This window comes from Sinohyriopsis cumingii, chromosome 1 (genome assembly GCF_028554795.1).
Source record: "Sinohyriopsis cumingii isolate HCF-2022 chromosome 1, ASM2855479v2, whole genome shotgun sequence".
Lineage (NCBI taxonomy): Eukaryota > Metazoa > Mollusca > Bivalvia > Unionida > Unionidae > Sinohyriopsis > Sinohyriopsis cumingii.
Window position 1 is genome coordinate 167,213,517 of NC_142961.1, and position 27,018 is coordinate 167,240,534.

At 36.3% G+C, this 27,018-nt stretch overlaps 1 protein-coding gene across 1 annotated transcript in view; it reads left to right on the forward strand.

Annotated features, from left to right (window-relative positions):
* The first annotated feature begins 7,058 nt into the window (after positions 1 to 7,058).
* The window catches only part of LOC149808333 (large ribosomal subunit protein uL4m-like), a 42,859-nt gene continuing 22,899 nt past the window's right edge, over positions 7,059 to 27,018 (forward strand). Inside the window, exons 1-6 of the mRNA XM_089975890.1 lie at positions 7,059 to 7,176; positions 16,498 to 16,570; positions 22,916 to 23,099; positions 24,223 to 24,274; positions 25,815 to 25,932; positions 26,848 to 26,954. Coding sequence (XP_089832016.1) covers positions 7,096 to 7,176; positions 16,498 to 16,570; positions 22,916 to 23,099; positions 24,223 to 24,274; positions 25,815 to 25,932; positions 26,848 to 26,954 — 615 coding nt within the window. The 5' untranslated portion in view covers positions 7,059 to 7,095. The remainder of the gene's footprint in view (positions 7,177 to 16,497; positions 16,571 to 22,915; positions 23,100 to 24,222; positions 24,275 to 25,814; positions 25,933 to 26,847; positions 26,955 to 27,018) is intronic.

Below are 27,018 nucleotides of genomic sequence, written 5' to 3' on the forward strand. Positions count from 1 at the left end.
GTCAATCTTCTATGTGATGTAATCGATGGCAGCTTTCAAATAGATCTTGAAAAATCAAATCAGGCTCAACAACGATATATTTTATATACATTTACACCGAAAGTACCTCCTGGATATTTGATTGTACAAGAACCTATTAATCCTGTTTATCTACGATGTCATAATCCGTTATTATCAAGAATAAATTTCAAACTTACTGACCAAACTGGACAATTAATTGACCTACTTGGAAAATTTCTTAATATACATCCGTATGTCGAATCTTAATGATTTTCAACCTCATCATGAAAGATTTATTTTATTCTGCATAAAATTGTCGAGAAAAATCTATCAAATTTCGTAATTTTTGAGGGTGAAAACCCCAGCGATTCTCTAAATGATTTATCAATAAATCAATAAACTTCTCCTTTTTCTGCTTAAAAAAACAACTAAAATCAATCCAGAAACTGACAAAAACAACTATGAAAAATATAATTTTTAGGTGTTTTATGAAAATTTAGCGATTTATTGATAAATCATTTAGAGAATCGTTGGAGTTTTCGTCCTTAAAAATTACGAAATCTGATAGATTTTCCTTCACAAAAATGACTAAAATAGATGAAAAAAACTAAGAATTTTGACTAATTTTCATGAAAAAATAACAAAATTCAGAATAGTTCAGAAAAAATAAAATCATTATAATAAAAACATTGTCCGTAGATTTTTTGATCAATTAATTGAAATCAGGAGGTGTATTATATAATGTACCAACATGTGAGAGTTTTTATGCATCACAAGGGGGAGGTACTTGAAAACGACACCAGAACAATAATGACACAGTCTCCAGTCAACACAGAACAATTTAGTGTTGATATAGTTATTGATGAATACGGCAAAGATGATTTTTTTTATTGACGCAGGAACAGTTAAATCAACTCCGGCGAGAACATTTTTCTGTGATCACGTGTGATGGAGATCAGATTCTGAATTATGCACGTTCCTGTATTAAACTCGATCAACTTAAAAAAATATTGTCTAGAACTGAATAAAAAATCTGATTTGTTATTTTTTTAAAAATAAAAAATAATTACATATTATAACAGAATATTTTTAATACTAATTTTCATCGCTACTTTCACTTTTACTCTCGCTTTCATAAGTGACAGCGCTTTCGTTTTCACGATCTGATATAATCCTTTTTAGTTGTCTTACGCGTGTATTAATGATTTTTGCTTGTTTCATATTCGTTAGATAATTTTGATCTAATGTTCTCAATTGCGATCGAAAGTGGGACGAAATTTCTACTTGTGTATCTTTTACTGTTGATAAAGATTGTAACATAATCTGCTGGATGGTCTTGATCAGTGGATATTCTGCTGATAGTGTATATCCACCTTCAATTTTACGATTTTGTAATGATTCAAAATCAGAAATGATTTTCTCTGGATCAAGTTGAATTTCTAAGCCATCGTTTTAAAATTTATTTTATTGCAGAAATAATATCATTAATATTTTCAAAATTCATTTTGTTATATATATTATAAAATATATATTTATAATAAAATATATTAGATCATCATTGACCGTTTTTGAGGACGATGCAAGATATAATTTTTGTTTTGGAGATGGCACAAATACATATCGAAGCATATTTGCAGCATTGTATATAAGCATATATTTACAGCATTGTGTATAAGTATATTTACAGCGTATATATACTTAATTCTAAAGACGTCAAAGTGACGTTTGTCTAGTCAGAATAGCCAAATTGATATTTTTCTAGTTTGCCAAATTGATATTTGTCTAGTCAAAATAGCCAAATGATATTTTTCTAGTGAGAATAGCCAGCTTAAGATTTGGCTAGTGAAGAATAACCAACGTGATGTTTGTCTAACGAGAAATGTCAAAGTGACGTTTGTCTAGTGAGAATAGCCAATATATACAATCTTAATTTTATAATTTAATTCTAAGGACGATACAAATACATATAATTATTGTTTTAACATATACGGGACTGTGTCATTATTGTTCTGATGGCGTTTTCAAGTACCTCTACGTTCAACATATTTTTGCTCACACACACACACATAGACCCATAATTAACCCAGGTAGAGTGCAAAAGATCACCCACCACGTGGTGATATGGTGTGTGTGTGTTTTCTGTTGACGTTCGAGACGCAATCATCGACAGTTGTCAGTCATGGGATTCGATTGCCAGACCTCAAATATCAGAATTTGATGCTTTAGCAATGAGCTACGGACACATCTGACAGATATATGCTTGAGAATTATTTATAACCTATGCTGGATGGATTGCTACAGTACTGAGGAAAATTACAGCGTGAATTTATTTCTGTTTAAAAACTCGCTTAATAAAATAATTATATATATATATATATATATATATATATATATATATATATATATATATATATATATATATATATATATATATATATATATATATAATATGGATGATGTAGGCTTAGATTTTATAATCGCTGATACAACGAAGAAAATACATTTCTGAGTCGACGCAATGCTAATTTATCGGACGGAACCAAATTAGATACAATTGTGAGTTATATTGATGGTGAGTCACCTCAGTTTACTCATTTAAGATCTTCAATGCTCGCGTACGTTTTGATAAATCTATCATCGATGATAAATAGAGTTTCTAAGTTTGCTGTCAGAGTAGCTACGGATTTATTTTATATCAATAAAAATTATTTAGTATTGTTATAAAAATTGAATATCGTAAATTATGCATCATGGGGCGAATGGAGAATAAAACAAAAAAATATACTTGATTATTCTGAATCCGCCGACGTTGAAATCAAAGATTTTTATTACAGAAAATATCAGACAATAAAACTATCATCTGCACCGTCAGTGTACGATCCCGTAGCTAGACATAAAACAGTTTATCTTAATGGACCTGGATGTTCTGGTAAAACAACTCGTGTGATTGAACTCTTTCGGAATTTTGATCTGATCGTTTTAACCCTACACACAGACTTGCAAGAGAAATAAGAGGAAGAAATATTAGATCATGTACTTATCATAAATTCCTTCGATGGAAGGGAAATGAATGGACACCTGATCGAATGGGCGAAAAATACATTCCAAAGATTATCGTCTGGGGTGAAATATGTACAGTGTCATTAGAAACATTAAAAACATTTCTTGATTGGTTATTAACAAAAAATGCTGCTGTGATAATGTACGGCGATCATGGTCAACCGCCACCTTTTGTTGGATTGTCTCCAAATAAATGGTTAAAGAATTGTGTAGACTATTATGAAGAAATAGCTGATGATCATAGATCTCTTGATCCAAAATTAAGAGTGTTTTCAAAATTAATCAGATTACAACCAAATAAAATTCAGTGTGAAATAATGCGTGATATAATATCAGAAACTCCAATAAACAATTTTTTGAATTTCTGGAGACCAGATGATTTGATAGTTGCAAGTAGAAAGATAGTTCGCGATACACTTCAACAACAATTATTTATGTTACATAAAGAAAAGTTTTCAAATCTACCCGTACCATTATGTTATCGACCGGTTGATACGCGACGGCAGAATATCGACGTCGATATACCACGATCGTCAGGTAAACAAAATCTTGTGTTAAAGGATAATGTGTTGGTTCCTGTCAATGTTTTTGAGAGCGCGTTATCTATGGACAAAACCCCTTGGACGCTGAGATACGCAATGACAATTCATTCATCTCAGGGCTTAACTATTTCTGATACGCGAGTTTGGATCGTCGATGATCGTATCGAATGGTCAAATTTAGTTTGTCTCGCAGTGACTAGAGTTAGAAAAATATCTCAGTTGCGGAGGGTTTTTTATAGACGTTACAGTAACCACTCGCGATGTTATTGACAATGATATAATAAGAAAACAAATTAGTTAGTTATAAACAGTGTGAAAAAAAAAATAAGCCTGACTTTGACCTTGATGCTGGATTTATAATGACGCTGAAACAACAACAAATTAATCATTATGCGAGCTGTAATACAGTAATGTTGTGGCAATACTCGAGCAATGATCCAAGACAATTTACCGTAGACAGAGTTAACAGTAGGTCTAGTCATACGCGCGAAAATGTAATGCTGACCTGTCTTGAATGTAACCGACGTCGAGGTGCTAGTTTACAAAAGTGAATGCGGTGGTAAGTTTGTGTCTTCAGGAATCACTTGGAATTGTTCACGTACAAATCCACGTTGAGGAGCAGTTGAATCTAATCTGTAGATTGCAGGTCTTCCCGTAGATCTCACCACGCTAGATATTTACACTCCAAATAGGATCAGTCGATCTTCTTTTTCCACCTTAAAGTTCACCAGATTCATATAAATATCTGACAGCAACATTACCTAACACTGATTGTTTTGAAAAATCATATCGTTGTATTGGTATATGTTTATTTGTAATTGCATTAATGGGTTTCATAGAAGTTGTTCGAGTAATTTCATTATTTAATGCTGCTATCACTTTTGGTAATCTTGCAACCCATTCACGAGATCTCGTATCTTGAATTATTTCCTTCGCATACTGATAACCAAATTACCGCTCAGCAAGCGTTCGATTAAATCGTTCAACAATTGCCAGATCACGATGTATTGCATTATGTCCTCGTCTGATTTCGACATTATGTTTTTTCATCAGAAATGATACTGCACAAAGAAATTCCTTGCCAGGATCAACCTGTAATAGTTGTGGTCATCGCAAGGGTCCTCATTGATAAATTCGTTCAAAAGCAGATACAACTTCAGCAGCTGTTTTAGTTGGTAGTGGCTCTACTTCTTTATATCTACTTGCAACATTAACGACAGTCAACTCGTATTTGTATGTTATTTGACGTCTACCAATTTTAATAGTATCATGTGGTCAAAATAGATTATCTGCTTGATGAACTTCATTAGGAAGGCTGACATCAAAACGTGCATGCTGAATTTTTTTTAGGTGGTGGTAGATAAAATTTGCCTTATTGCCTGTCGTGCTAACCAATTTGCGGCGGCAGAACGTGTAGTATTTGCTGCATCAGCGAGCTTACCAATTACTGCTCTACCCCTCTAATATCCCCTAAATCGATTCCATTATTTCAATAATTGGTTGATTAATTACCAGCTCCGAATACTAGTTTACCTTTCACTGCAGATTGTAGATTTTATTATCAATCTAGCTAATTTCTCTTTAAAAGATAAATCTTTTTTGGAATTTGATGCTTGAATTAATTCCACATCTGCAATATGTCTTTTTTTTTAAATCATTGCTTTTATACGCAACATCACGAATATGACACATTTTAGCCCAAGGAGTTCCTGGAAATTTTGACATTAATGTAGCAATATCACCACCATCCTTACGTTGAATTTTAGGTAAAGACGAGGAAAAAAATTCTGTTACATATTGCACATTTTCCACCAAATGCTATTTTTCTATTTTTGTTAGTTGTTGTTGTAACCGTGACTAAACGTAAATAATATAGATTCATGTATATTTATAACATGGATGCAACTGATTTCTCAGCGACACGAAAGCAATAGCCAGTAAAACATATTTCAGCATCACCGAATTCTATCAGAATGATTATAACAGGTCCATCTGTAAGTGGAAAGACACAATTATTACTTAATTTGATAATGAGATGGCTAAAGTGGGATAAATTATATTTAGTTGCACCATCAGTTGATGATCAGAGATGCTACGATGTACTTAAAGATTTTAATGAGAACGCACGATTGTTAAATGAAGATGGTGACGACATTATTAATTTTATAACCGATATTGATGAAGCACCGTCCGTATATGAATTAGATGGGTTTATTAATAATCTCGTATTATACGATGATGTGATGCTGGACAAACAATTAAATCCAGCGCGGATATTTTCTCGAGGTAGGCATAAAAATACAGATATAATTTATATCACTCAGAGATATACATAAATACCAAAAGTGATCAGAGATAACTGTAACATTTTAGTTGTATTTAACGGAGCTGATACACATACCTTAAGAAATATTCATCAACTTTGTGCAGCGGAGATATGAACATAATTAAATTTAGAATTTTTTCTTCAAAACCACAAGCTACCCCACGCGGATTTATAACAATAAATTTACACTATCTCAGAACAAGATATCGTGTATGTCTTGATAAAATGGTTGGTTAATAATTATAGCAGCAGAGAGGGCGCGACCTCGTTGAGACGTCATATGGGTAAACGAAAACATATATACTTCTTAACAAACACAAACGACAAAAATAACGTAAAAAAAAATTAAAAAAAAATACCCCAAGAGAAACTCTCGGTAAAGTTAGAGGCTTCAGTTTGACGTTATTGACCTTTTTTCTTCTTTTTCCCTTGATGTTTTTAGTTTTCAAGGTTACATTTCAGCAAAAGGTCTGTTCGCCCTCTCTGCTGCTATTCTAAGTTGTACAAGAGGCTTTAACTTGAGACAAATCACAAAATATGAAAATTGTGGCCTCATAACACAGGTGTTTTGCCTGCGTGGGAAAAGTATCGTGTCCTCATAATACATGTGTTTTGCCCATGTGGGCAACATATTTGCCCTCATAATACAAGTTGTTTCCCAGTGAGGGCAAAGTATATTGCGTCCAAGAATCTTGCATCGCTACTCTTGTGTGCAATGCAAGAAATATTACAAATTGGTTAGTCAAATTTTCCTCTGACCCTTGCCATCCCATTTGTTACATTTGGACATTTATATTTGGGTGTAGCCATATGCTACAAGATACCTGTCTAAATATAAGAAGATGGGGTGTAAAGGGTCAGAAGAAACTTGGTACGATTTTCAAACTGTGTTGTTCGTGTTAAAGAATAAAACTTTATAAATTGAAAATATCGCTATTCAAGTGCGAGTCATTTAAAAGGTTCTATACGATGTTAAGTCACCAAGTGGTTTTAATTAACAAATATGATCAAAGTGTACCGTTTACACATCGAATGTTATTACTTCGGTCCCGATTTCAAACGTGTACATTGGGTTTGCGAAATAAGCTACATCACGTGAAAGAGACGCTCTTGTTATAGAATTGGAAAATTTGTGCGTTTATCTGTCACGAAAGGTCAGGCACCATCATGTTGGGAAGCAGGTTGCATAGTGTTTTCCCAGTTTGCTACACTTATGCACGAATACAGGAATTGCGCCCCCTTTTAAAGGTTTCTGAATATATATAGAGCTTTTGCAGCTTTTATGCTACAATCATCCAGCAGGTTGCAGTATAAAGGACGAAGAGTGTATCATTCTGTAACATGTTTCCGACGGAATCACATATTTTCGAAGAGGTCCCGTCTGTTGGCAATTAGTGGCACCTATAGATGCTTCCGATAAGGTTACTAGCAGACGATATTCTGCCCATTTTACCTGGAAGATGGACAATCTGGCAGTTTCTCCTATATGCGATCACCAAAATTTACCATTTTCAACAAGGCACACTGAAGCAAAGTCTACTTATAAATCGGAGATACTATAGTCTCATTATACATCCCCGTTTGTTTGTACCCCCTACCGATTTCAATAACGAAAACGTTTAATGTGATAAAAAGTGCACAGAACTAAGTCAACTGAATCATTGATTAATAATTTCTAACCTGACTGTGACCAGAATGACACTAATAATGGCATCCCTTTCACCTTTCATGCTTAACGGACTTTCTAATACTAACACGGCGACATACTGCGTACACTATGGGTTAGTTTATTTTCATCCTACAACATAATGACGTAGTTCATCCTATTCTGTAACTGCCGGATAATTCCGTAAATTACCAGAACATTGAGAGTTTGGAATTGTATCCCTTTGCAACACATGAACATAACAATTAAACCGCTTGTTAAATCCAGTGAAAGGCAAATTTGTTGTTGTCATTCTTTTCCTTTGCTAGATTCAACATTTTAAATATCGGAAGCAGACGACATGTATGTAGTCGTGCAAACACCCATTTGCTGAAAATGGATTATCCACGAACTGGAAATGGATCTTGAGCATGTCCATCTATTATATTGAAAACTTCCATTAAGCATGAATCGCCAAGATGATGACGGCATTAGGGCCACTCTACTCACAGTCAGGTTAGAAATTTTAAATCAATGAATGAATTGACTAAGTTCCTTGCACATTTTGTCACATTAAAGTTTTCCATTATTGAAATCGGTAGGGTGGGTACAAACAAACAGGGTTGTATAGTCAGACTATAACAGAAAGCTTGATTTGCGTTCTGTTTTTTTATGTAATCTTTTAAAAGTACATTGAGATTCAATGAATTTATTTCAACTTCCAAACACCATATAAAATCAACGGTAAATCTGCCTGTTGACCTAAAATATGGTGGCTGATGACATCATTCAGGAACTATCTATTTGCATTGCATCTGCTACCCAGAGGTCCTAATTATAAATGCTTGTGCCATGGAGTGGTCGATAACTGGAACACTGGTGCAACTCGCTGAATACATAATAAATCATACATTCATATGTACAAGTATGTATGTTATCTGCCCATTTTTTCTGACATGACTGGTGGCGGAGAACAACGATATGAAATCACAATTCATGCTGGAGTGTCAGCTTTGTAATTCAGTCAGATTATTGGGCTGCTCTCTACTAATTAATAAATATATTTTGACTAAGGCCAAAGTATGCTTGGTTCTGGTTACCCGACCAACCCTGTTTTTAACTGTCGACCGCAAAAAATTTCCTTTGAAAGAAAAAATAAATGATGGGATGTAACTATGATCAAAGTTAAATTCAGGATGCAAATGACCTTTTTGTCTAGTTTAAGCTTCATTTAAATTCATCCAAACCAACAACAATAAATTTGCTGACCATTCTTTCCTCATTTTTTTTCAGCCACACATACTTTTTTATTCGACTTAACCCTTGTATCTAGATGCTTAATGTAATTCACCTTCTATTGATCCATTGTGTTAAATCCTTTGGAACATTAACACTTTTAGTATTTACCTCGTCAGAATAGATCACATGTTTATTCATCGGCTGTTGAACACAGATTTGAATTGCTGACACGTGTAAAGCAACATTACCAATAGGCGGCTCAGCTAACTAAATTATTTTCTGATTCTGGTAGTCAGTTTCTTGCTGTGAGGTGCAGTGCTTAATTTACATCATCAGAAAAATCTGAAATTGGTACTCACTCCAAATTTTTACAATTTCAGACTTCAGTCAAGGTGTTGATTAGTGCACACAGATAAAATCAAGCATCCAGAATGATTCTTATCCCCGCAGTGGCCATTTTAATTCAGATTTGGCTGAAAAAAACAGTAGGCTTTTGTTACTCCAATGGCTACTCACTTTTGACATGGCACTGTACATTCTTAACTTAGTGTTATCATCAGACAAAGGCATTGTGAGTAATCCAGAAACTGGAGGCAAGTTGTGTAACATTGACCTTGATTCTTTTTAATGATCTTGATTATTCATACTAAAGATTCAGAAAATCCAATATAAAGTACCAGATTGGAAAATGAGAAGATTAGAGAAGATTTAAAGAGCGTTGAGTGGGGGGCCCTGAGTGGCCTAGTAGTCTAAAGAGCTCACCATCATGGATCATTGCCATCTCACCTGTCTGTGTGGGTTTGAGTCTCTGGTTCGGCCAATGCGGGTATGTGAGAAAGCTTGCTGGTAGCTTCTTGTGGGTTGGTGGTTCTTTGCAGGGTTCTTCCTCCACCATTTATACTGGCCACCATGTATAGCCTATCTTGTGCTAAAAAATGGCGTTAAACCATACAACAACAACAATTGCTGAGTGGCGGAAAAATTTACAGTAGTTCCCCTCTTGAACGGCCCCCCAGACCAGCATCCACCCACTTCTTATGGCCCGAATCCCTTGGCATTGATGAGTTTGTATTAAAAAATATCCCTCAAGAACAGCCACCACTCTAATGCAACCAGCAGCCAGCATATTAGTAGAAAATGTAAAATGTTCCCCTCATGAGCGGCCACTTTTTTTCAAATGTATCCAAAACCAATAATTAATTTATATCGTAATGTAAGGTAAGTAATCAGATTATCTTTATCATCGATACATGTCTCCCAATGTCAAGATTCCGTTGCTGATAGAAGTGTTGACTGAAGTACATGTACCAGTAAGATTAATATTGTATCATTGTCTGTAAAGTCGACGTGTATAGGAAATGGGCTCAACAATGTTATGAGAGAGTTTTGGGCTTCACACATCTGTTGAATTTTTCTCTTTGTTGATTACAACCAGACGTAATTATTACAGTCATAACAGGGTCAGCATAGGCTAAAAATAGATTTTGTGCATTAACACACTCAGAGAAATTAATATTGACCTTGAACAAAACAGGGTACCAGACAAAGACTGAAAAATCACTTGACAACACATTTAATGCTTTCTTTATGAAGAAGGCCTTTCGTCCACTTGACAAAAGTTTCGGCTGCATGATTAAATCGCATACAGTTAGCAACATCTGAATAAATCATTACCAAACATTAATATGTCATCACCTAAACAGAGATGTATTATTTTAGAAGAAAATCGGTTAATCTACTCAACATTGTGTGAGGTGGGGAGAAGGACTTGCCGAACAATTTTATGTAGAAAAGACTCTAATATAATAAACAATGTCGTAACTAATGGGGAGGTTATTCAGAAGGAGTGGGAAAATGGAGCAAATGGAAAGTGAATTATGTATCTACCAAGATTTAAATGACATTTTTGAATGGTTTTATAATGTGCATGACAACAATACCCGCTTGCATATCATGCTTATGCCAAGAATAAGAACTATTAATTTATATTCAGTAAGAAATAAGTCTATTATTATAACAAGAAGATCCTTTTAATAATTAATGTTACTTTCAAACAAAGATATTAAATGAAGATATTAAGTGCTTTGAAGTATATAGCATTCTTACTACGTACATTACATATACTTCTCACAAAAAATTTAGTCCCCCTCTGGAAAGGCCACCCGTCTTTTAAGGCCACTTTCCCAATGCAGAAGGGGTGGCCTTATAAGGGGGGACCACTGTACAGCAATTGGATTGCAATTTTAAAAAATGTTTGCATATTAAATAGCTAGAATAAGGAAGAACATTACATTTAAGAAGAGAAGAAAATACTCCAATAAGAAACCTTGGATCATTAAGTGCATTTGTAAGAGCTATGAAATAAAATGGAAAGGTTATGGCATAGATATCAGTAAACTGGAGAAACACTGGCCTATAAAATGTATAGCAAAAAGGAAAAATATCTCACTTTGTTTTCACAATGCTCATTATTCAGTTTATGGCAGTGTTTTGTTAGCAGGGTCCTTGGTGATGCACCTTTCACTAAGAGCTTTTGTTAACATATTTTTCTTTTTCCCTCGTGGCGATCCCAGATTGTTGTAATCTTATGAAATGCAGATCTAGAGGTCCAGAAAAATTCAAAAGGACCAGGAACATTTATTAATGTTACTGGTTCTCAGGTCAGAGAGAAATGTATGGAAATGGGGAATACTGAAAATACAACTTTGTTTACTATCCTAGAACATTGCGTAAAATGTACATAATTAATTAGAATGAAAGATCTAAATAAAAATGATAAAAATATTAGTAGTAAGGCAGCAACATTGACACATGTAAATGGCTTAGTTTTCTGCTCTTAAATGTTTGCAATATTGGTAAATGTGTAACTGAAGATGCATCTGGCTGACAGTGGCACAGGAACTACATATTACAATTAAATATTTTCATACCTCTGCTTAAGACGGCTGTATAGTAAGATTTTTCTTTTAATTATGGCTGATTTTCACATTGTCAGCAGAGACACTGCAGGTGTATTTCACAAAAATGACAACCTTTTCATGGCCAGGCAAATAATAGTCGGTCTGATGCCCCTAACCTTTGCGAGGAGGGAAGAGAGAAACAATATTTTCCCTCCCCATAGCTTCCCACCAACCAACAATGACTTGTCATACCCCCCTTCCAGTAACCCTCCAGTGTTTGCCATACTCTTTTTTTGCCAATCTTGGCTCAACCACGTTCTAGCAAATGATTGGGTGATTCAGATTATCTCAAAGGATCTCTAGATCTCAGTCATCCAGTCCATCCACCTTTGTCATCCCTTTTAATGACAGAGATCCCAAGTGATCCGACAAAAATTGCAGAAGGAGATGGAGCATTTTCTCATAAAGCAGACAGTTGAGATAGTTTGAAAACCAGAATCCCTGGGTGTTTCATTTCAGACTTTTTATTGTTACTAAAGCCAATAGGAAATAGATCAGTTATAAGCAGACACAATCAGTTTTTTTGTTATTACTGCCCAGAAATTCAAGATGGAGATGGAATCGTCTGTTTATCTGTCTGTGCAGTATGACAAATTCATGATCTGTTTCAGCCTGTCCAATAATTATTTCCACTTATTTATTCACATGGTATCATGCAAGTACCTTCACTTCAAGGGGGCCCCGAGTGGCCAAGTGGTCTAAAGCGCTTACCGTTATGGATCACTGCCATCTCACCTCTGTCTACGTGGGTTTGAGTCTCGGGCTCGGCCAGTGTGGGTATGTGAGAAAGCTTGCTGGTAGCTTCTCGTGGGTCGGTGGTTCTTTCCGGGTTTCTGGGTTCTTCCATGTATAGCCTATCTTGTGCTGAAAAGTGGCATTAAACCCTATAACAACAACAACAACCTTCACTTCAGCTTCTGTGTGGTAGTGTACGGGTACTATTCCCTTTCGTTCATGCTCGACCTCAGGTCTTGGGCCATCACCAGGACTTTGGACTACTATATCCCTCATCAGGATGTCCTCCGCAGCAGTGTTAGTGTACCTCGACAATGTTCTGCAAAAGCACTCTGTAAGTTTGGTTTTAGTTCACAATATGAACAGCCTTCTTTACTTCATTCACAGTTTATTGCCAAACACTTCAACCATATGTATTGGCCGCATCATGTGCAAGGATATTCATTTTGGTGAGCCAGTTTCTTAAACTTTTTGGCCTTCTCATTGTAGTGACAGACCTGCTCAGCCTTGGCTGCCCTTACATGCACTCGCTGAAGATGTGTCTGCTTGCACGGTGGCACCTGATCTCATGGCGTTTAGATCACTAGATTGACCAAAACGAAACACCTTTTGCTTCAGGGGAAAAACGGGGTGGCTCGGGGGAATGCCTTTAGAAACCATCCATTTGGAAGTCATATCTTTGCAGATCTCAGTTTGGGGGAGACACACACTTGCTACCAGATTTTGTGAAGGTCGTTGGAGAGAATGTTCTTTACATTAACCCTCTGGAAAAGAAGGCCATTCTTCTGCCCCCTGCACAAGGATGGAGTGCAGCCAAGGAAAGGCATTTTTGATAGTCCAACAGTTTAGTCATAATGATCAACCTTTTTAAACAAGGAGAGACAAAGTCACTAGAGCTTTGCATAACATATTGGAAATACCAAAAGTCATATATGCATGCAAGTCAGATATCCTGGGCGGGCTCATTGCCCTGGCTTATTCATTATCAATGAAAGGCCAATTGTGTCATATGGAATACTCTTTCAATCCATCTGTCTTTATTGTGTTTGTGCTCTATGTAGATGATTGATTCATTGCAGAGAGGTGGAAAAAGAAGATGCTCATCTTCATTTTTCCATTTCAGGATTCAGAAGCCTGGGTAATCCATACCTTTCAATGAGCTGGGAGGCAGCTTACGGGCTTATGCCTTTCCCCCTGACAGATATAATGAAACTATTCCAGAAAATGAGGGGCATGGCTTGTAAAATAGTTCTGATTTCCCCTCTCCAATTGGACAGGCCTTGGGTCAGTGATTTACTTGATTCAGTCTCCTGGAAAATCGTAATGACCCCTACACTGCTCTAGACTGCTGTAGCAGCCAAGGTTGTCAGTATTTCATCCTTGTTCATTGAAACTCCTACTTCATGCCTGGCTCTTTTCAGGATGCCTGTGCAAAAAGGGGTTATGCTTCAGTCATGTAGAGGTTCTCGAAGCTCTCCACTTTGAAGGTATATGAGAGGAAGTGGCACATTTTCGCCAAGTTTGTTATTCATAGCCTTCATCCCCTTGTTGGTCAACTTCCTTATTTTTCTCTTTCAGGACAAAAAGCTAGCTCCTGTCGCTATTAAGGGATACTGTTCCATAATATCAGACACATTCAGACATCATGGAAGAGACTACATTGGCTGCAAGAAGGATCTTTAGTCAGTTATATTTCTATGATAATACTTACCTGATCATGTTCCTATCCATCACCACCCTTCCCAGCAAAGCAAGCTGTTATATGTTTTGCTCAGTCTTAATCTGGTAAACATCTGGAAACTGGTAGCCATGTTGTGTGTGTGTGTGTGTATATATATATATATATATATAGTTGTGAAGTTTTTTTCTCTTAATATTAATGTGAATGGGTAAGTATTATCAGAGAAACATAATTAACTAATTACAATTAGCATTAAATATTTAAGATTTAATATCCTGATATTATATGTTGTTGTTCTCGGGTTTAACGCCATTTTTCAGCACAAGATAGGCTATACATGGCGGCCAGTATAACTGGTGGAGGAAGAACCCTGGAAAACCCAGGGAAGAACCACCGACCCACGAGAAGCTACTGGCAGGCTTTCCCACGTACCCACGCTAGCCGAGCCTTGGACTCGAACCCACGCAGGCAGAGGTGAGATGGCAGTGATCCGGAACGGTGAGCGCTTTAGACCACTCGGCCACCCGGGCCTGATATTATATAAATAGACCTATATTATATACTTGGCATAATATGTGGAATGAAAATTCCAAAGAATGTTTCATAGCTCATAACTTCATACCCATCCCTGGAGAGTGGCATCCCTTATATAGAACAAATTGCAGGGATGATATGTCATTATGTTAGTCATTTATATAGGACACACTTACCTGACAGATGCTTACCACCTTAAGAGTAAACTTAAACTGAAGTGCAATACCCAGCCAGTGACCAGTGTCAGTGAAACACAGTCTTGTTGAGTATACATGTGTGAACTTTCACCCAGTGGAAGAGTATTTTATATGAAATCAGATCAGGAACTTTACAGTTATGTTCCACCAAGAAAATCTTTTACTTTTTGAGTGAATGTAGTTTGTGTAACAAATTTGGATCATATATTTAAGGATTTTATACTTTTTACCTTTTAACTTTACATTTGTGATTACAGAATTGTAACATATTTACTTTTTTTTATATTTTGTAGCCCTTCATGTTTACGTTTATTCTGAAAGTTTTGCTCAAGAGCTTTGTGCAATTCTTCATTATTATATTTTTTTTATTTTTAATGTTGAAATTTAGTTTGCAAAATAGCAGAAATAACCAAAAAAAGTTTGTATCTTAATTGTAGTAATACATTACCTGCCAGGGGGTGGGGGCTAGTGGTCTAAAGTGCTCTCCATTACGGATCACTGCCATCTCATCTCTGTCTGTGTGGGTTCGAGTCTAGGATTTGGCTAATATGGGTATGTGAGAAAGCTTGCCAGTAGCTTCTTGTGGGTCGGTGGTTCTTCCCGGCGTTTTCTTGGGTTCTTCCTCCACCATTAATACTGGTCACCATGCATAGCCTATCGTGTGCTGAAAAATGGCATTAAACCCCACAACAACAACAACAACATTACCTGCCAATTGGCCTGAGACTTGAACCCATGCAGAGAGAGATGAAACTTCCATTTATTAAAGGGAGCTCTAGAATTAAAAAATAACATAATCCCAGTTTGATACCTTGATTCACTTCTGACATTTGAAATATCATCCATCTTTTCTTTGGACTCCCTAGGTTGCTCAACACTTCACCAATTAATTCATCTGTTGTAATTTCTGTTGTCAAAATTGCTGTACTTTTTTGTATTGTATTTTAAATTTTCTCCCTAGTCCTTCCTTTTTTTTCATGTATCTTTGTCCATTTTCATTGAATTTGCAGGTTTTGATTATATCACTAGAAAGCAGTGCTTCTTATGTTTCACCCCATCAATAGTAACCATGGCCAAGGTGCATGTACCACAAAATCCTTTTGTTGAATATTTGAATTCAGTTCTTATCTAAGTGCACACCCCTCTGTGAAATATATAACTGTGGATTGGAACCTAAGGAGTAACTATTTCTTCATAACAGTCCTGGATTTTTGTTAACTTTTACAGTAGTTGTTTGCATCTACTCCATTCCAGGTCTCTTGTAATGTGAACACATAAGCATTTGATTGTTGATACTGAAAGTATTTACTGTTAGTAACCTTAGTATTTGATTTGGGAATTTAGATTTTTCTGAACATATTTCCTGTTATTGGCATCATATTTGATGGTAGAATAGAAAGAAATACTGCAGTTAAATTGTGTTGAAGTTATTTGTTTTTCATAGAAAAATCATTCCCTGGTATCTAACCATTATAACAACAACAAGAGAAAGAAGGAGCTGAAACTTTTTAACCTGTTGTGTCCTTTTAAAAGATGTCTTATTATGCTTCTTTAAAAAAATATCTATTTTTATTCTAGAGATTCATCATTAGATCCACATCATGTAACCAAGACAACATCCTGACAGAAAAATCTTCATTAGCAGTTGGAGGTAAGAGTTAGCTAAGGTGATGTATATGAATAAGTTACACAAGATCTAGATGGTCCAGCATCAACACAGTTTGCAGGACAGAAAAGGAAACACACAGGTGTATATGCACACTTTCCAAGATCGTTGATCGAGAGAGAGAAAACCATGGTAGGTTTGATTCATCATCTAGGGAATATGGGTTTTTAATACTTGCTCAGGACAGGCTGCCTTTCAGTTCTTGGGAAAGGCACTTAGCTTCCATTTCTTCTGCATGATATCGCCAACAATATGTTGAAAGTGCCATTACAACCAACCATGATAGAGACATGTGCAATTATTGCACATAATGTTTCATCCTCATAGCAAAAGCGCCATAAGGTTCATATAAATCATATTTTGATTTGATGGCTTCATGTTGAAGATGACACCTGTACTGATGCAGCCTACAAATTCTCAAGATTCTAAATGACATTTAAGTCCCAAGGTTATTCTGCTTTCAGTAGCATGAAGCATTTGAGGGTACCCCTTCTCCCTCCCCCCGGGGGCCCCGAGTGGCCGAGTGGTCTAAAGCGCTCTTCGTTACGGATCACTGCCATCTCACCTCTGTCTGCGGCGGTTCGAGTCTAAGATTCAGCCAATGTGGGCATGTGAGAAAGCCTGCCAGTAGCTTCTCGTGGGTCGGTGGTTCTTTCCGGGGTTTTCCGGGTTCTTCCTCCACCATTAATACTGGCCGCCATGTATAGCCTATCGTGCTGAAAAATGGCGTTAAACCCCACAACAACAACAACATTCTCCCTCCCCCCACCCAAGGGACATAAGTCTGTTGTGAATGATGATTGTTTTTGAAGTATTGGAGTATTTAACTTCTAAAAAATTGAATTACAGCAGCATTGGTCAAACATATATTCCAAAACGAGAGTCATTACATACGATATTAAGGGGAAGAATACTCTTATACTCATGGTCTACAAGGTAATAGCTGAATAGGTCGTTAAAATTCACCAAATTTGCACAGGTTGTAGATCCTAGATTTCTGTTATTAAATACACAAAGAAATGGGTATGCGGGTGTGTGACTTTTTAAAGTATGACGCAATTATTGAGATCATATTGCTTTGTGCAACAGAAAACCAATGTAGCCAATTTACAGCCAGTTATAAATCCCTAAAGATTTCCAAAGGTCTTGTACACTTTTTATTTACTTTTATCCTTTTTTTTAACTGGACTGTTTTTGCAATATTAAAATTGTGTATGAAGTTGTCATTTTTATTATTTACTAAGAGAAAGAAGTCACAACAATGTCATTTCACATGCAGTTTCTTCCATAGTTCATAGTGCCATGAGACAAGTAGGCAAAAGGTGATAATCCATTGAGTAAGTTTTTGTTGCACATTAAGCATTGATTTTACAGAAGTGAATGACCTTAATGCTGCTAAGTAACAGACTAATTTACCCTATGTTGCTACTAGTCACAGGGCTCGAAATTAGCGGTAGTCCACTAGCCCGAGGCTAGTAGATTTCCTGTTAGACTAGTAACTTTCATAAGGTTAATAGTCTGATGGGCTTGTAAGTTTTGGTTATCAACAGTCAGCGTATGTTTATACCATTCCCTAATAAAGACTTGACTTCAGCAGATGTTCTGTAGAATCAAAGCAGTAACCATTGTAAACACAGTCATAAAATATTAGAGTGAGAAGATTAAGTCAATTTTTGCCTCGGAAAGGTGCGTTTATATAACAAGAAGCCAACAGATTTTGTGCAATTCATTTGACAGCGCAAATTATGGTCCTGTTATTAATAATGGAAGTTTGGTAATTGATCCTAATTAATCTGATAATGAATTAAATGCAAAATGACATGGTATCACACTTTATTCACTTGTCCATAGTAACAAACTACAAAGTGGTATACCAAACATAAGAACATGGCAAAAACTATTCAAAGAAATTAGTTTGCATGTTTGTTTAATTTTTTTTAATTATTTTTTTGGGTGGCTCGCTAGCCAAACACTCCAACAGTGCAAACGTGAAACTGCATATTTTACATTTGCATCGAAATAATTATAAGAATTAGATCACTTTATTACGATTAGGTTATTGACACTTCCTTTCCATACAACTACTTTTTCTATGATGATAAGAATAGTTTTTATATTTTTTCCCTTACAGCAATGAACAAATAATTGAATACACATGAAGAATGCCATACATTTGTTTGGAATTAAAATCTCTGAGCATGGGCATCTAAGATTTGAACATTTTCCACCTAATTATTAATTTCAACAATACATTGAGGTTTGATTAATTAGGAACAATTACCAAACTTACGCTATTAATGATGAGACCGTAATTGGAACTGTTAAATACAATGCACCAAGTCAGATGGCTTCATTTGATGGGAACACACCTTTTCCAAGCTGAAACTAACATTATCTTCTGATGCTAATATTTTATAACAGTGTTTACAATAGCCACTGCTTTGATCCTGCAGAACATCCGCCAGAGTTAAGATTTGATTAGATAGAGGCCATTTAATTTTAGGGGGAGGGAGGCAAAAGCATGTGTTTTGAAACGTGTTTCATGCTCTGACTTTCTGATATAAAGGATACTGCCATTCCTTTTCTTACTTTAAATAATTCATATCAGCTATACTGTAACATCTCATATTTGAACTCGATGCACAGTTCCCTCCTTATAAGACAGGCAAAATGTGGTGTTATCTATATTTGATTTAATTTATATTTGATTTAATTTAATTGTTTAGAAGTTTTAAAATCTTTTTATTTTTTATTTTATTACATGTTAAGTAATGTAATTTTGTTTACTGAAATTTGATACTTTCTAGAAATTATTTTGACCTGTTTGTTTTGTTGTAAACACCAAACTTTGAATCTAAAAGCTGACCTAGTTCCTAGCCTTGATTAAGAATCAAGTAAACAACTTTTTTAAAATATTTTTATTGTGGGATACGTTGAATGAGAATGAGGCTGTACTGGAATACGTGACCTTAGACATGTAAATAGCTTCTAAACTGTTCTGGAAGATGATCATGTGACCCTCATCGGGGCATCTGTTTTGTGCAGTATTCAGGTTTTATAGCGATGTCTGTAGAGAATTTAGTTAGTTGGGCCTTTACACTGGAAAGTGTTTCTTTGTGACCAGTTTGGAATTACATTTTAATTTTTATTCAAATTATTTGGATTCTACAAGATTAATTCTTTTTCCTGGAAATATTTGATTGCTCATACAGAATTCTTGGACAAAGAATTTCTTGAAATTTTGTTCGCAGATTCAAACACCAGAATATTGTTCATGAAACAACAAAGAACTGTAGACACAACAGCACAATACTAGCTACAGTATATGTCATCGCCTTCCATTTTGGAATTTTTGTCAGGACTCGAACTTGAATTCATTAGAACATTTCATTATTAGGACATCTAAAATTTAATTTGTGGATTATTCTTGGATTATTTCTGGAATTGTTTCTTAAAAACGTAAGTTCTTTTTTTTTATTTTTTACATTGTTTTTCCAGGGAAATAAATTATTTGTTAAATTTTTCAAAGCTTGTTGTTTTCACTCTTTCTTTGTTACTGTTTATTAGAGCCTAAACATGTAACATAAGAGTGGTGTTTTATAGAAGGTGTTCAGCCACCGGAAAAAAAACAAAAGTTGAATGAAAATGACATAAAAGACAGGAATGATTCTTATGATAGGGAAAAGCATAAATGAATGTTTCAGAAGACATGGACAAAAGACAGGGAATGGCTGAATTATGATGAGGAAAAGAACATTTTGTGGTGTAACTAGTGTGCGGAATTCACAAAAACAAACAGAGAAAACATCCAGTTTTGTTGCAGGTTATCAGAACTTTAAAATTGAATCTGTAAACGTACATGAAAGCCTTGGGCAACACAAAAAGATTTCAGAGAGAAAAGAAGCTATGCAGATACCACCAGAAAAAATCATTCGCTGGTAAGATCTTGGAAAGTTTACATCAGAATGTGTTGACCAACATGTTAATTTGTTTAGAAATGCACATACCATCATAAAGAACAGAAGACCCTTCATTGATTTTGTATGGATGTGTCAGCTGGATGAGATGAAAGGAGTTGATCTTGGAGAGACTTACAGGAATGATGAACAGGTTGTTACATTTACTCACTACGTGGCTGAAAGGGAAAGGCAGAAATTTGTCAAAGGTTGAAATGAAGCAAGGTTTCTTGCAGTAGTGTGCGACAGTTGTACTGACAGTTCAGTTCAGGAGGAGGGAATTATATATAGAAGAATTTGCAAAGGAGGAGAGATTAAATCATCGTTCCTAGCAATTGATAGTGTAGAGAAGGAAGAAGGGATCCTGAAGGTGATCACCACTGTACTGCAGTGTTTTAGGGAGACAGGTAAGGAGACCAGAACAAATCTCATATGGACCCAGAGTGCAGGTGGAGGATGAGAAAGGACATCTGTTTCCCTTTCTGGAATTGGATCCAGATTATCTTGAGAAACAAGAAATGTGAATTGGCTGATTGATGATTTGAAGTGGGATTTTTACTTCTGTACTTCTGCATTTCAGATGATAATGCTGCTGATGAAATAAAATTGTTGTTAATCTCAATGCAAGTGTGTGACATTGTTTTATGGACAGGACTAGTAAAGATTTGGCAGGACTAGTAAATTTCTCAGTATACTAGTCCTTCTGGCTACAAAGAAATTTGTGTTAAATTCGAGCCCTATAGTCAGGCGTCTCTGCCCTATTGCTACTAGTCAGGCTTCCTATTGCTACTAGTCAGTCTTCTCTGCCCTGTCTTGCTACTTGTCAGGCTTCTCTGCACTATTCCTACTAGTCAGGCTTCTCTGACCTATTGCTACTAGTCAATGTTCTCTGCCCTGTGTTGCTACATGTCAGGCTTCTCTACTCTGTTGCTACTAGTCAGGTTTCTCTGCATTATTCCTACTAGTCAGGCTTCTCTGCCCTATTGCTACTAGTCAGGCTTCTCTGTCCTATTTCTAGTAGTCAGGCTTTTCTCCCCTATGCTGCTACTAGTCAGGCTTCTCTACCCTATGTTGCGGTCCCGAGTGGCCGAGTGGTCTAAAGCGCTCTCTGTTACGGATCGCTGCCATCTCACCTCTGTCTGCGTGGGTTCGAACCTCAGATTCAGCCAATGTGTGCATATGAAAAAGCTTGCCGGTAGCTTCTCGTAGATCGGTAGTTCTTTCTGGGGGTTTTCCCGGGTTCTTCCTCCACCATTAATACTGGCCGCCATGTATAGCCTATCGTGTGCTGAAAAATGGCATTAAACCCTACAACAACAAGTACAACTCTATGTTGCTAATAGTCAGGCTTCTCTGTCCTATGTTGCTACTAGTCAGGCTTCACTGCCCTTTGTTGCTACTAGTCAGGCTTCTCTGCCCTAGTCGGGCTTCTATGCCCAATGTTGCTACTAGTCAGGTTTCTCTACCCTATGTTGCTACTAGCCAGGCTTCTCTACCCTATGTTGCTACTAGTCAGGCTTCTCTACCATATGTTGCTACTAGCCAAGTTTCTCTACCCTATGTTGCTACTAGTCAGGCTTCACTGCCCTTTGTTGCTACTAGTCAGGCTTCTCTGCTTTATTGCTACTAGTCAGGCTTCTCTGCCCTAGTTGGGCTTCTATGCCCAATGTTGCTACTAGTCAGGCTTCTCTACCCTATGTTGCTACTAGCCAGGCTTCACTGCCTTTTGTTGCTACTAGTCAGGCTTCTCTGCTTTATTGCTACTAGTCAGGTTTCTCTGCCCTAGTCGTGCTTCTATGCCCAATGTTGCTACTAGTGAGGCTTCTCTACCCTATGTTGCTACTAGCCAGGCTTCTCTACCCTATGTTGCTACTAGTCAGACTTCACTGCCCTTTGTTGCTACTAGTCAGGCTTCTCTACTTTATTGCTACTAGTCAGGCTTCTCTGCCCTAGTCGTGCTTCTATGCCCAATGTTGCTACTAGTCAGGCTTCTCTACCCTATGTTGCTACTAGCCAGGCTTCTCTACCCTATGTTGCTACTAGTCAGGCTTCACTGCCCTTTGTTGCTACTAGTCAGGCTTCTCTGCCCTAGTTGGGCTTCTATGCCCAATGTTGCTACTAGTCAGGCTTCTCTACCCTATGTTGCTACTAGTCAGGCTACTCTACCCTATGTTGCTAGTAGCCAGGCTTCACTACCCTATGCTGCTACTAGTCAGGCTATTATACCCTGTGTTGCTAGTAGTCAGGCTACTCTACCCTATGTTGCTAGTAGTCAGGATTTTCGATCCTATGTTGTTAAGTAGCCAAACTACCCTTCCCTATACCTAATAAAAAATTATCTCTATAATACACAGTTTTTTTTTTTCTTCTTCAGTGCCAGAAAGCAATATTTATGTTGCACAGCGGCCTTCCATTCCCCTTATCACAAAACGTGAGATTGAGTTCCCAAACAGGTACAGAGAGCCTAAACAAGCATGGCTAGAGAGTCTCGACACTTTGCAAGATGAAAAACTCGGTCTAGTTGATTTGCATCCAGATATATTTGGAACATACCCCAGGTAAAGGAAATACTGTTTTGCAAAGATATTGTATAATTGCTTGCTTTCCTATAGTAATAATTTTAGTCATTTAGTATGTTTTAGATGATATTAAAGGTTAGAGTCATGGAGTTCTGACAAAATGAAAATTATCTTTTCTGAAATTTAAGAGTTTTTATGGTTCTTTTCAAAATCTAATTTTGTTCGGATGATGCTAATATACACTCATATATAAATTTTGTTACTTAAAATAGAAAAACCTCTAAGCAACAGTCTACAGAAAATGCTCAAAATTAATATAATTGTATCCTATCCTAATTATTTTTGAAATTTGTTGAATGAAATGACTTCTTAGAGAAACTACTCAACAGAATTTGACCAATTTTTACAGAAAACATTTTGTTCACTATTGCTACAATAGAAAATCCTCTTATTGACTCCTATAATGCCACTTAAAAAATTTGAACAATATTGACAGAAAGCATGCTGTCATGAAGGGCTTTTAAGTTTGTACATAAATACTGCCAGTCTTCCATCAAGTATAGCTGACATTTTTAAAAATAGAAATTGTTCAATTTCTTCTAAAAAGCCCACTAACAGAATGTGACTGACTTAATAAAAGTATACTAACCTGAAGACCTTTAACAGTTATACAGATAATGTGGTTTCACCATTAAATGTCCCTGTTATTACTAAGATTAGAAAAACATTTCCTTTTTTTTAATCAACATTTTCTTGTTGAAAATTATCTTTATGATTGTCAGAGGATTTCTAAGCAAGTGATGACAATTTTATGAAAGTTTATACAAGAAAGTATTAAGTTATAAGGATTTGAAGTTGTATTTGACTTGGTCTCTGTCCAACTGCTTTACCAATCCAAATAAGTGGAGTCCAAATTACCATGGTAAGTACCCTCTGTTATTAGATTGGTCACAGGTAATTGAAATGTTTGTCATATATTATTTGATTGCTGGCTCTCACACTCAGCCAGTATGTTGATTTCTTTTGATCGTATTCTTTACATGATATCACAGTACTTACAAGACAAAAAGATGTAACTGCACCCTAATAACTAGATGATTCTCCAGTTTATTGGAGATTTTATTATATGATATGCTAATGAAGATGTGTCTTTCTTTTACAGAATTGATATTCTACATGCAAATATACATTGGCAGAGATGGTACAGAAAAATTGTGAGTGTCTTTTCATGTATTTTTCAAGTTTTGATTTTGAGAATCATTATCTTCTAAATGGTATGTAGGTATCTTGAACCTGATCTCAAAAGAACTGTTACATTTCTGGTGCAAAGTTTGCTAAAGTTCACCAAATAATTGAAATAACTATTTCTTTAAGATCAGCATTATCCCCTTGAATAAATATGTGATTGATAGAACTTTTGAATGTGGTGAAAATTTAATGAAAATTGTGAAGGTGAGTATGATCATGCTTGGCTGGTCTGTTTGCTGTATAAACCAGTGGATGCTTTCATGCATGGCTAGGCTGTAAACTCTCTATGTTAATGCTTTGCAACGCTGTACAATGTGTTGACCTGTGAGTACGATCATGCTTGGCTAGGCTGTGTACTATTTAAGCCTGAGAGTACCATCATGCCTAGCAAGGCTGTATAATGTATAAACCTGTGAGTACCATCATGCTTGGCTAGGTTATATATCGTATACATCTGTAAGTACCATCATGCTTAGCTAGGCTGTATACTGTATGAGCCTGTGAGTACCATCATTCTTGGCTAGGCAGTATAATGTATAAACCTGTGAGTACCAGCATGCTTGGCTAGGTTATTTACTGTACAAGTCAGTAGTACCATCATTCTTGGCTAGGCTGTATAATGTATAAACCTGTGAGTACCAGCATGCTTGGCTAGGTTATTTACTGTACAAGTCAGTAGTACCATCATTCTTGGCTAGGCTGTATACTGTATAAACCATCATGCTTGGCTAGGCTATATAGTGTATAAACCTGTGAGTACCATCATGCTTGGCTAGGCTGTATACTGTATGAGCCTGTGAATACCATCAGTCTTGTTTAGGCTGTATAATGTATAAACCTGTGAGTACCATCATACTTGGCTAGGCTGTGTACTGTATAAGCCAATGATTACCATCATGCTTGGCTAGGCTTTATACTGTGTGAGCCAATGATTACCATCATGCTTGGCTAGGCTTTATACTGTGTGAGCCAATGAGTACCATCATGCTTGGCTAGGCTGTATACTGTATAAGCCTGCAGTATCTTTATCTTCAACTAGCACCAAGTAGCCACTATTGTACTGTAAATAATTACTTCCCATCATACTTGGCTAAGCTTTGTAGTGTATAAACCTGCACATATCTTTACCTTGAACTGGCACCATATAGCCACTATTGTGCTGAAGTGCTGTAAAATTATGTACATATATACATACCACCATGCTTTGCTAGGCTGTTTACTGTATAATCAGTGAGTATTGTCAAAAATGGCAAGACTGTATGCTATAAGCCCATTAGTACCTTCATGCTTGGCAAGGCTGTATACCGTGCAATTCTGAGTACTGTTATACTTGGCAAGGCAGTATACTGTATAAGCATGTGTATAGCACACCATATGTGAACAGCATAGGTACAGATATACAGCTGCAAAATGGCATGGCAAATGATTAGTAAAATTAAAATATGGTAAATACAAATTAAAATTCCTATTATATCTGTATATAAAAAAAAATATTTCTTACTGTAGGACTATGCCTTTGTTCGAAATCGAGCAGAAATGCCAGGTGGAGGAAAAAAGCCCAGGCCTCAGAAGAAAACTGGCTTGAAAAGACAGGGCAGCATTAGATCACCACTTTGGAGGGGAGGTATGCAGTGTCTGTTCTAGTATGTACAGTGGTGGGATTCACAATTTTTTCTCAATAATTGCACCAAAAATTGAACTGAATGTGCAAAAATTGTGGATCATATTTTCAGGCCCATCCTTTATTTCTACCTTAAATCACTCCTGTACTTAGAATTTTCCTCCCCTAAATTTGCAGTTCTAGAATAGGTCCAGAATATATATGGAAATATGTCAGAAGAGGTTGTTGTTGTTGTTGTTGTTGTTGTAGGGCTTAACGCCATTTTTCAGCACAAGATAGGCTATACATGGCGGCCAGTATTAATGGTGGAGGAAGAACCCGGAAAACCCCCGGAAAGAACCACCGACCCACGAGAAGCTACTGGCAAGCTTTCTCACATAACCACATTAGCCGAATCCGAGACTCGAACCTACGCAGACAGAGGTGAGATGGCAGTGATCCGTAACGGTGAGCGCTTTAGACCACTCGGCCACTCGGGGCCCCGTCAGAAGAGGTAATTGTGTATATAATTTCATGTTATTAGATTTTGTTAGAAACAATTGTCCAAAAATAAGTACTCTGTGTGCCTGTCCCTGCATAATTACATGTATGCATAGCTTTGCAGTATCCTAGCTTTATTACTGACCATACAAAACCTAAACCTTGGAATATAATAAGAGTTAGTTTTCCAAACTTAATAATTAAATTTTTTATTTTCAGTATTATTTTTTTTAAAGCATTTTTTTATTATCATCTTTTTCTTCTAAATTTGATAGGATATTTTTCTAAGGGCAACTTTTAAGGAAAGGGAATCAATGGAACCAAGGGTTCTCCAGTTATATTCATCATATGATGCACCGTATTTTGGTTGCAAATGATACACATAGCAGTATTTTGTTTTAATTTCTCATTATCTAAGAACACCTCTACTTGTTTCAGGTGGTGCTGCTTTTGGCCCACGAGGTCCACAAAGTTTTTATTACATGCTGCCAATGTCTGTTCGAACTCTTGGATTGCGTGTTGCTCTGTCAGTCAAATATGCTCAGGTACTTTGTTAATCTTATCGTATATATCATGATATAAAGAGCTCCAACAAATAACCTAATATTT